At 31.7% G+C, this 12,166-nt stretch overlaps 1 protein-coding gene across 1 annotated transcript; it reads left to right on the top strand.

Annotated features, from left to right (window-relative positions):
• LOC130893654 (low-density lipoprotein receptor class A domain-containing protein 3-like) lies at positions 1 to 7,358 on the top strand. Its single transcript, XM_057799919.1, has 6 exons — positions 1 to 123; positions 216 to 399; positions 471 to 793; positions 2,881 to 3,003; positions 3,108 to 3,188; positions 4,728 to 7,358. Exons 1-6 carry the CDS (start codon positions 72 to 74, stop codon positions 5,147 to 5,149), a joined length of 1,185 nt encoding a protein of 394 aa, XP_057655902.1. The 5' UTR covers positions 1 to 71; the 3' UTR covers positions 5,150 to 7,358.
• The last annotated feature ends 4,808 nt before the right edge of the window (positions 7,359 to 12,166 follow it).

Raw genomic sequence — 12,166 nt, 5'->3', positions numbered from 1 at the left:
AAAATAACGAGTTTAACCAACTTCACTAATATGGCTTCCAACAAAACACTCAAAATGCTTTAAATATAAAAATGTTTTTATTTTCAATTTATTTTTTACTTTTAGGTATAAGTAGGATAAAAAGTAAGCAAATTTTATTTCCATGTAATATATTTAAGAGTTCTAAATATAGGAAAATGTTGTGTTTGATCGAAATATAAAAAATACCTTTTTAGGTGAATCATTAACGATCACTAAATATTATGACGACTTTGTATCTCCTGTATCAGAAATCGTGGAGGAAAGGGTAGGAACAACATTTTCTTTAATATGTGAATTGATTGTATCGAACCAAGAAATCTCTGTAGTGGATGATCATCTAACTTGGGTCAAGGTAGAGATTTTATCAAATCAGTCAAGGTAAACATTCATTTTACCGGATATAGTAAACTTACCTTTTTAAATTATAAAAAAACAATTGATAATTTCAGAATCCAGAAAGACTTACCAAATCAACCTGGTATTAATAAATCAGAAAAACGATTTGCTCCTCTACAAGAAGAAGACAAAGGACTTTACATATGTCTTAGCAAAAAATTCAATCTCTCCATTAATGTTACAGTGAAACTGATAGACCACATTAAAAGGAATGACCTCAGGCCAATGAGGGAAACAATATTCTGTAATGAACAGATGTTCCAATGTGTTTCAAATGGTGTTTGTATCATCCCTCATTATGTTTGTGATGGACAACCTGACTGTAAAGATGCATCAGATGAATCTATAGAAAATTGTAAAGGGGAACCTTGCAGAGGTAAAAATATCTACTATAAAACTATATTTTTGTCAATGCTGGTTTCATATCCTATCATGGTGAAGAATTATAGACTTGTATGGCCTTATTAGGGCCTGTATAATTAAATGTTCGATAAATGCTAATTAAATGCTACGGAAAAAATTAATTTTTCTGAGACATTACATGAAGGTTAAATAATATAGTAGAACTGTTTATATTAACCAGTGGAGCACAAATGTGTGTAAAATTTTAAAGGAATTGATAAATAACTTTTTGAGCTATGCTCCCCGCCTTAAGAAAAACATGTTTAAGGTTTTGGCACATGGGAATTCAATGATTTTAATATCTTATCACTTAGTTTGCAATTTGAACGCCATATAAGAGCCACCTGTCCTCTCAAAAACTCAATTCTATCTATTCTGTTTTCTTTGAGATTTTCTGGCTTTTTTTGAAAATGTTAAGCTTATGCCAATAATAATTTCAGAATTGTTCATAATTTTTAAAATTGATGTGTATCCTTCATTAAATAGGACCTCAGCTATATAGCCGCAATTTTTTATAATTTTTGTTCTGAAATGAAGATGCTTTGGGGTTTACTTCCATACGGTTGAGTTAAAACTCTCATTTGTACTAATGTACTTCCAAATATAAGAAAATTACCCTTCTCTCTATAGAAATGAAACATGTGATCACCCGAAGACAAAGGGATTATAAGAGCAGGTGTCTTTAAGTAAATTATTTTGAATTCAGTTTTAAAAATTTACAGACATATTTTTAAAGATTATTACTAACATTTTATCAAAAAAAATCGATAATTTTAAATTTTTTACTCTATAATAATAAATAATAATAAAATGTGAAGTAAAAATTAGAGTAGAAACATTTTAATTGATAAGCTTGCTTTGTTTTATACCCCTACTTCTCTTTCAGTATCCAAAGATAATTTCAGAAACTAGTATTTTTTTTATTCCTGAGCCTACAATAAATTACAGGATATTTGCCAAATTTAGTTTGAGCAAGTCTTCATACTATATCTATTGTGCTATCATGTGTTGACCTTTCAGATTATTTAGTGTCTTTAGAAAGTGCATTTCCTCTTCTAATCCATAATATCTGCATAAAATGTCTCTCTCAATCTCCTCTGTCATAGCTCTCCAGTGATAGGTGTGGTTGTTTTAGCCCCACTGTGTTGGGTCCCATTATTCATAACTTCCAGTCTCCCGTGGGCCTTCAACAGGAGGTTAAGTATATATAATACTCTTCCTTCTCTTTCCAGCTTTCAAGGATTATTACTAAAACTAGTATTTCTTTTAATCCTGAACCTTACATAAAACAGTATATCTGCCAAATTCGGTTTGGGCAAGTCTTCCTGCTCTATCAAGTATTGAACTTGTAGATTCTTTAGCATTTTACACTTAGAAAATGTGTTCCTCTTCTAATCCATAAAACCTCTTTCCACTGGATTGAATTTCTTGAGATGTCCATTCAGACGACAATGTTTCGTTAAAACTTCTTAATATTCTTAGTACAGATTGCTTTAGTTAATGCAATCTCATAATATCTTCTGGTCATAGCTTTCCAGTGGTATATTTGGTAGTCTTAGCCCTACTATGTTACCATTATTAAAATATTTCCTTTGTTCAGTTTGTTCTTTCAATATTATCTTTGTGCCGATATCACACAAGATTCTGATCACTAGAAGAATGTTGAGCTCCTTTCTCTGCTAATTTAACAGTTATCTCATTACTTTGCTCACCAGTTTGCCCCGGTACTCCCAACAGGGCCTTTTATGTTAAATATGACTAAGCATTCCAAAACCATTTTGGAATAGATGATAGAACAGCTCAGTTATTTAATGGATCCATATATCGTTTTATTGCAGACATATACAAAATGCATGGATATGAAAAACGAGCTTTAGATGTCAATATTACACTGTGCCCTCCTATAAGTGCTGTGTTCGACGTCTATAACTCACCTTCCACTTACAGACTTTTAATGAACTGCAGAATTTGAAATGGCTTTAAGAAAGTCAAGTACTTGCTGATAAAGTTTCTGTTTTACATTATATTGTGATAATCTGTTTAAACATCCAATTTTTCTAGATAAAATACCTTGTGAAGGTGGTAGGTGCATCCCTAGTAGTTGGTGTTGTGATAGACATCATGATCCAAATTGCACAGTTACTAACAGGCCAAAATGTTGTCAAGCACTTATAGTACAAGAATGTGAGTAGATTTTTCAGTAATCAAATTCAAATCTATATTTTTTATTTTTTGAAAAAATTACTTGTGAATATACAATATTTTTTTAATGTCTTGTTTTTTTTTAGCTTATGAAGAATTAGAATATGGGTTCACAAACGTAAACAATAATCAACATAATGGAGCTCGATATTTGTTCATATCAGTCTGTAAGTTAAATAGAAATCTGAAAATTTATCATAATTCAATCCACTTAAAAAAAAATTGTGCAAAAATCAAACTTGAAGTTATACAAAATGGTTTTAAAACTTGAATTATTCTTCTGTGTTTTTAAATGAATTAAACAGTGTGAAGATAAAATTTGGAAACTGCTCATACTTTGAGAGAGGGCTCAGACCATTTCCGAGAAAGAGAATTTTACAATGCTGAAATAGTATATTGGGAAGTAAAAGATATTAAACTTTGTCATTGTTGATATTATTGTCTTTCGTAGTATGTAATTTCGAATGGTGTTGCGGGTTGAGGATTTGATATAAAACTGTCCAAGAATTTTTTAAAATGCCAACGTTTCAATCTTTTATTTGATCTTTATCAAGGATTTTTTTATTATTAGACGTCAGTCAAAAGATAAAATACATTTATACATATTTGCACAAAGAGATATTTCTCCTGTTAAAGTACACTGATATATGTATTTTAACACGAGAATTCGTGCAGAATATTCTCACAAATCGTTCGCAATAAGGTCTAGTGAGTGGTGGTTTGCAAGATGAACTCAACTGATAGGCTTAGACTAGACGAGAGAAATAAAACGAAATGAATCGACTCGACTAATTTATTTACTAATCTACTTGACTAAATTGCAACAATTGAAGAAAAATATTAATTATCGATCAGTGTTGATAATCAGAGGACTTTTTATTTTGTTTCTGAAGTTTCCCCACCCACCCACAGAGGCTTCGTGAAACCCTAGGAAGCACAGTTTGAGTAATGTGAGTAATTATCTAGTGTCTTACATTTAGAAAGGCGTGTCCTCTTTTGATCCATAAAATCTGCATACTCCACCAGATTGAGTTTCTTGAGGTGTTTCAAACGACATTGTTCTGTTAAAACTCCTACACATTGCTATGGATAATGCATTCTCCCAATTTCTTCTGTCATAGCTGCCCAGTGATAAGTTTGGTTGTTTTAGCCCCACTATGTTGGGTCCTATTATTCAGATTTTTTTTCTCCAATATTGTCTTGGCGTTGCTCTTACAATAGGATTCTGTTCACCAGAAGAATGTCTGAACTCCTTTCTCTGCTAGTTTATCAAATATCTCAAACTCCCAGTGTCCCTCGGTACCTCCAAACGGCCTAGTTTGTTAAATATATATAACACTCTTCCTTCTCTTTCCTGTTTCCAAGGATTGTTACTAAAACTGTTTTTTTTTATATTCCTGCACCTGAAAGTGTACTAACTATAATATATTCCGAGCTTTCATCATCTGGGAATCAATTATTTGTCACTCACATAAGCGTTAAATATCTACCATTTCTCTAATTACCTATTTACAGGACCCAATATTAAGGATTTATAAAAGTGTTGATGATATTGCTGACAATTACACGGTCTGTTCCATCATGCCATACACGAACCAGCAACATATAGTAGGCTGAAAGGATCAGTCGGTGTAATTGTTAGTATAGTGATAAAAAACTATATCCTCTGTTTGAAATGTTTATTAATTCATTTAATGTTTTTCAAGGTATAATCAGCATCCTGTTTTCTATTGTACTGTTGCTACTGATCGTTTCCAAAGTAGTCATATTCGCCAAGAAAAGTGCATTGCAGCAACAGCGACATCACAATCTCTGTGAAAATATAGCGTTACGGAATCAAACGAACGTCAATATAATAAGAGCAGATTTTGCCCCAAGCGGTATTTATACCGTACGTAATCACTCACGTACTCCTCGATCGAATATAATCATAGATACTTCTGATGCTAGTGATCCATTATTATTTGGTACGGGACGTTTCAATGTCGATGAATTTAGGGGATATAATGATCAACCGCCATCTTACGTCGATGTTTTGAGGAATAATAGACTTATCAGCGAACCGCCGCCGCCCTATACTAGCAGGGAAATTCTTAATATAAACGAAGAAAGGCAGGAAAGAAGATGATAATTCGTGGTATTGCAGTAAACGGTATTTTTATCTATTTATAAGTTACAATAAAAGTATTGTCAATAATTATAGATTTGAAAACGTTGTGTTAATAGTATTTCTACTATTTATTGATTTTTTTTTTCATTTTATGTCATTTCTATCCACAACGGTACAATTATCTATTTTTATGAATATGAAGATTTTGTGTATACCTGCTGAGAATTAACTGGACGGATATTATAAAGGACATAGAGGTCCTTAACAGATCAGCTATAATTAAAGTAGTTTAATAATTGACAATATTCTTTGAACATACAGGATGTTTCTAAACTTGAAAAAAAATTAACAGGTATCCTGTTCAGGATACAATCCCTAGTGATTTGTAAAATTTCTCAAATTCCAGCTATTATAAAACCTTGAAATTTCGTATTTTTGTGTGCTAACAAAGGACTAACTAGCAATATTTTTCAATATTTCTCTTATGATATGGGGTGGGGAGAAATAAGCATCCCTCACTTTATATACTGAACACACTGTTTACACCAACAACGACAATTACACTGTCTGACGTGCGTTTCGGTAACCAAGTTATCGTCTTTAGAGACGGAAGGTAAACAGTCAGCGTCAGGAAGTGTAATTGTCACTGTTGGTGTAGTAGTAGTATAAACAGTGTGTACAGTATGAATATCACCAATGGTTCCAGAAATTCCAACTTAATTCCTCACTTTATTAAACGTTATTAAAGCTTGCACTGTGTTGAAATGTATCCCATCTGTGGGGAACTTTTGAACAGAAGATGGGGTACTTTTAAACTACAACAAATATAGCATGGAAAATTTATTTTAATATCAAGACATGAAAAAATTCCAAGATCTTTTCATAGATCTTGTATCTTTTTCGTTGTTTATCTTAATATTGCGATATTACTTAGGTTTAGTCTCTTAACTGTTTGCCTTTAATTTTTTTCTTATCTTATCTTACTTATCCATAATCCATCGTTTTATGAACTAAGTCTTTTCCTTTATTTTTTTTCAAAAATTCTTGTCATTTATATTCTCATTTCTCTATCCAGTGTTTAACAAGACATCTCTTGAACATCATTAATTTATTTCAATCTCTATGTATAACTATTGATTACACACGAGTGGCAGCTATATATATTTATACTTTTTTATACACACTATTTTTTCAAGTTTTTGCAGATATTTAAGTTCTTATGGAATCTCCTGTAGTTATTTTTTATTTACTTTCAATCTCTTTTTAGATTCAGTTATCAATTTTTCGATAATCCCTTTCAGCTCTTGTATATTTTTCCATATCACCAAACCCAAAAATTGTGCATATCTAAATTGGAATTTTGAATCACCTGTTTAATATAGAATAAATGATGTTAGGATTGAGATAAATATTTTGCAAAATGTACTTTTCCGAAACGAAGGAAAATATCTAAAAAACATATTTTAGATAGACAATTCACTGTTATACGAGCATTTACACTTTCAAAGGTTTCTAAATAAATGTTTTACAATATTGTTATATTTTAATAATATTTTTTAATTGTGTAAATAATTCTATCAACTTCAAGCAATATTGTTAGGTTATGTATTATTTGTAAGGTCTCAATATTGAAAGCAAATTCAACATCGTTTAGTTATTTAGTTTGTAAAATAATAAATTGGAAAATGGACACAATAAAGAGAATGAATGAACCAACAAATTATAACCAGAAAAATGTGAAGATAAATTAAGAAATATACAAAAAGGAAAAGTATGGATTGATAAGATGGAGGAAATCGGGCAGAATAAAAAGAAAATTCTAAGAGAAAAAGAGAAAAACTCTTTGGTTTATTTGTGGGGCTATAGAAACATTTTTATGAAGGGTAATGAGATTTAATGGCCCATGCAGGGCCATGATTGTAATGAATTATAGAAGAGTAGTGTGGTATAAACTGAAATAATGGAGTGAAAAAGAAATTCTACGAACTAATCCTCGCAGGGTCTTATTTCAAATAAATACGGATACAGCTATGGTAGTATTATTCCCTATCGTCCCTCTGGAAAACTATTGAGAAATTGAAAGTACTTACCATGGACCTATTAGCAAGGAAAAATAGCTAAAAGAAAAGACGAAAAATCCCCAGATAGATGTGAGGATAAGACATGAACACATTGTTGTAATATTGTTGAACTGTAATAAATATCAGGTATAAACTTTACAAAAAAATGGATTGTGTGGAGGACATGGTATGGAATAAATGGAAAACTCTAGAGAAATTATATGAATGAAAGGAGATATTCAGAATCTCATTCCAAAGCTTTAAGAAATAGTTATAAAATTATACTAAATATTATATTTACAAGATTTTTGGGTTCCAGTTGAGAGGGAAAACGCAGAGAATTTGCATGGATCAAATTTCAGCTGAGACTGGCAAAAAAGTATCTAGTTCAATAATTGGACCACTTTTGTTTTGATATATGGGACATTGTATCTCTCTCACATTCAATCATATGTTGATGACACTCAGGTTCTACACTACTTTGATCCTGCAGATCCAAAAGCAGCAGCAGCTGCACACCTAAATAGAGATCTGTTGAACATTCTTGAATATTTCACTGAGCATAATCTAAAGCTGAATGCAAATAAGATTGAAGTTTTGCTGTTTTATTCTCAGAGACATAGAGAAAATTCGCAACAAAATTGAAGTTAAGCAGTGGTATTCGAACAATTTGCTTTCGGCTAATTCTAGATGTGGACTTTAAGTTTCAAGAACATTGAAAGGTACTTGTATCTAAACAGGTCTTATTTAATTTCAAGATGAGGAAAAAACTTTATGAATCTCTGGTATTGTCTATTTTTACATACTGTAATGTTATTTACTATCCTTGTATTGACTTAGCATCGAAAAATAGTATGTGATATTTAAGTAAAGAAAGTATGACCAAAGTTTGGCCAAAATTAAAGAATTAAGTTGGTTAAAAATATAAAAAAAAAACACATTTCATGTGTTTTTTTAAGAAAGTGTTAAAACATTCTGTTTGTTTGAAGGAGAGATGAAACAAAGGGAAAACTTTGGAGAAAATGATAGGGATAGAAAAACAAGACAAAATAACAAAGAGTGCCAATTTGATGCCTGAAAAGTCAGAAGGAGCATACTAAAAAAAATCAGGAAAAGTTGTAAAAATGTATTAAATATGGATATAATATTTGGAAAAAAATTGATTAGTCACATGCAAGAAAAAATATTTTTTTTCAGAAAAAATCCAATAACATTAGACGCTAATACCACTTTGAAATTGTTTTTTTTTAATACGAAATTGGTGTTGAGACCCAGGATTGGCTGTTTCCTTTTTTGTAAACAATTTTCTTATGAAACATTAGACTGTAATTACTGATTATACTACACATGAGATACTGTTTGAAGACCTGATAAGATCAATAACGAAATGATGTGATTTGTTTCGCTCCAATCTTGTATATCTTGCCGAAATGTTGGAACACATATCTCAATTACATATTTTATCGAAAGTTAATTATTATTAAATAAATGTATTCTTAGTTTAGACTGATTAGATATCTAAATTCTAAAATGTATACTAATAAAACAAAATTTATGAAAAGGTTATGTATATTATAATGTATTAGAAAATATTTTGCGAAATGTAAATTCTTCAATTAACTCTCAACACTTTAAATATTGGATACTCTTTGATCCTAATTGTGAGAATCTTAATAGATCGGTATCAATACAAGTCGAGTTTACAAAAGTTTTAAACGGTAATTTACTTGATTAAGGAATTATTTTCATAGTAAATATGAAAAACAATATTTAAATGTTACTGTAACAAGGGATCAAATAATCCACCCATTGAGCTAAATAATATTCAAACGTATTTTACATAGTCTTAAAAAGTTGGATTATTATTTCCCAAATATATGTATATAATAAAAATATCTTTATTCACAAGAAATATAATGGTCACAACTACAATGAAACCAAATAAGTGAATATATAAGTAATGAACGATACGTACCTATGATACACCATATACATATTAAACAATTATAATTCTTTCAAAGTTATGTTGATTAAAGTCTCAAAAAAGCATTTGGAGATAAATCTGGTGATCTGGGTGGCCACTTGATTGCATTATGCAAAGAAATAATTATCTTAAGTATTTTTTAAATAATTTTTATCATGTTAATTGTGAACAGGACTATAGGCTTAAACTGTTGATTCATCCATAAAAAATGTATCTGTAAACTACAATCCGCTGGATATTGTATTCAGGATATAAATAACGGGTCATTTCTATTTTAAAGCAATACTAACCATTTTTTTATATATTTTTTAAGTTACAATATTTAATCATATGAAGTTTTAACAAAATTAAAAACTTCATTCACATATTCCTCCTACATGTTGGTAAAAAGTAGTGTTCTATTGTAAGTGAACACTAAAAAATTGGTGATGTTTGTTGAAGATTTTACGTTGATACTCATATGTTCTATAAAAATTTTTCTAATACCATATATATAATATTATAATCTATACCTAACTGGTCATTAACTTGGTCTTTTATTGTCAGACTGTATTATTGTTGGTATTTTTATGTAGTGCAAACAAATTTTAAAAATAAATCTATTTTGATAAAAAATGCTGCTTTTGAAATTTTATTATGGATTTCTGTACTCACTTAAATTTTGTTGTTCATTTATCATACCGTAACCACAAAATCGTTGAAAGAGGATATTCCAAAATCAAATCTACTTTATATGGACTTAATTTCAGCGGTACTGAACGCAGAAAATTAGCAATTCAAATGCTAGAAAACAATTATCTCCTACGCCAATTCGTACTGTTAAATATTTGTCTATAGACAAGACAAACATTCAGTCTCTGGCGTTATAAGATGGCACCTATTGGGGTACTGCCACATCTGAGCAACGTCTTTCTGGACTGTAACAAAGGTGGTCAGCCAAGGCTTTTGTAAGTAAAAAAATTCCACTATCAACTGGAGACGACGGGTCGCAGTACCTTAAAAGAGAAGGTGGACTTGTTAGGTTGCATGTTTGTATCAACTTCAACTCTTGATTAGCGGGAAAAACTACCACCCAGCCAGCCTGGAGTTTGTTCAACGATGCCAGAAATAGAATTTCCACAAAGAAATATGGCAAAAGTTCTAAAAGGCTTTGACATCAATAAAGCCATTGGCCTCTATGGAATACCACCAATCGTATTGAAGAAATGCGCAGCTAAACTAACAATTCCGCTTATGCAAACTTTTTCCTACATAAAAAAAAGGTTCCTTCCCTGCAGATTGGCAACTTGCTCGGGTTCAATCCATACCAAAAAAATGAAAAAACAGGGTTTCGATTGCTTTAGTCTCAGCCATTGCCAAGGTCATGCAGAAAGTAGTTGACCATCATCAGCGAACATCAAAACGGATTTCGTAAACATAGATCCACCGGGGTCTATGGTCTATGTCACCAACGTATGAACTGAAGCTCTAGAGAAATATGGGGAACCCCGAGCAATCGCACGAGACATATTGGCATGCCAACCTTCTAAATAAATAAAGATCGTACGGTTGGTCGTCCTCACTAATCGACTGGCTTAGTAGCTTCGCCGATGATAACACATTGGTGTCGTCGTTCAAATAAACCACCCTAAAAAACTCTACTAGCACCCGATCTTTATAACATTCTGGCGTGTGGTGGAAACAATCTTATTGAGTTTAATGCAGCAAAGACCCAGGGTGCTTTTTTACAAAGATAGCTGGTACTTCGGCTCAGGATTTGGACCTGTCTGGATATAAAATATCACCAACACAGCAAATTCACCTGTTGAGTGTTGAGGTTGGAAGCAATATGTCCTGGCATAGTCACATGGCCGAATTGGCTAAGGGAGCTTCTCAAAAACATGGACTATATATTCCGTAACAGATTCTAATCTTTTACAAGATCTAGATTCGTTCAACTCTGAAATATTACTCGCATATATTCGCTCATATTCGACTTATAGGCGATCCAGAGTTGACCAGAAACTTTGAGTTTGCATAGAAGAAAGGTCACTGATCTGATCCTGTCTTACAGATACTTCCACGAGCTGAACATAATTCCATCTAGAGCAGTTCACTACAACACAGAAGTCAAGATTACTATCCACAGGCATCTCGATAGAGCAGGCACTAGCTTTTTACATAAAAAAGTTGAGTGGTTCAACATCCATAACATTGTGTTCTAGAAACCCACGTTATTTCAGATCATTATGTTTGATTTTGGTTTCTTAAACTCATTTTTTGATTATTTGCAATGTTTTCTATAGGAAACGAATATTAAACTTCATTCCGGAAGATTTATGAAATTGACAAGATTTAATTTTTTACATTCTGTTGAAACTATATTGGCAATCCACTGCACATAGAAAGACGAAATTATGTCCAGACTAAAGTTTGATAAATGAAGAATCAAAATCTGTTCGTGCGACATTTACTTCAGGAAAAAGATCAGCGCTGAGATAGTTCTACTAACCAAAAAGAATTATGGTCAAAAATCGAGACTTGAACTAAGCTACTAATGTGCGATAATTGATGCAACCTAGCAAATCTTGACGAATCCTCGTTAAACAGACATGCTTACAGAAAAAAGCCTCTCAAAGGCTAGAATTATACAATCACTCCCAATTGGACCGATAACGAGACACAAAAATAACTGGGGCAAGTGGTCTTCAAAGAGTTGTTCCACTAGATAATGGCAAACAGAAATCCACGTGATTAAGAGCGAATAGATTTGTTAATACTGAACACATCTTTTACTACCACTAAACTAAGACTCATTACACTGCTTGATCCTTCAAGTCTGATATGAACCAACGACCTATGCAAGGATCGAAGGCCCTGGGTTCTCCAGTATCGCATCAAGAAAGGGGGACACAGTAGACCCCAAATCCATACATACTTTTTGTTCTCAATGCTAATGAATTATTTAAAACTAATAATTTTCATTTAATATTAAATAGAAAAATTACAAAA

The sequence above is a fragment of the Diorhabda carinulata genome, chromosome 5 (assembly GCF_026250575.1).
Source record: "Diorhabda carinulata isolate Delta chromosome 5, icDioCari1.1, whole genome shotgun sequence".
In the NCBI taxonomy this organism is placed as follows: domain Eukaryota; kingdom Metazoa; phylum Arthropoda; class Insecta; order Coleoptera; family Chrysomelidae; genus Diorhabda; species Diorhabda carinulata.
Note: the sequence above shows the minus strand (reverse complement) of the source record. Positions and strands in the feature narration are given on the sequence as shown.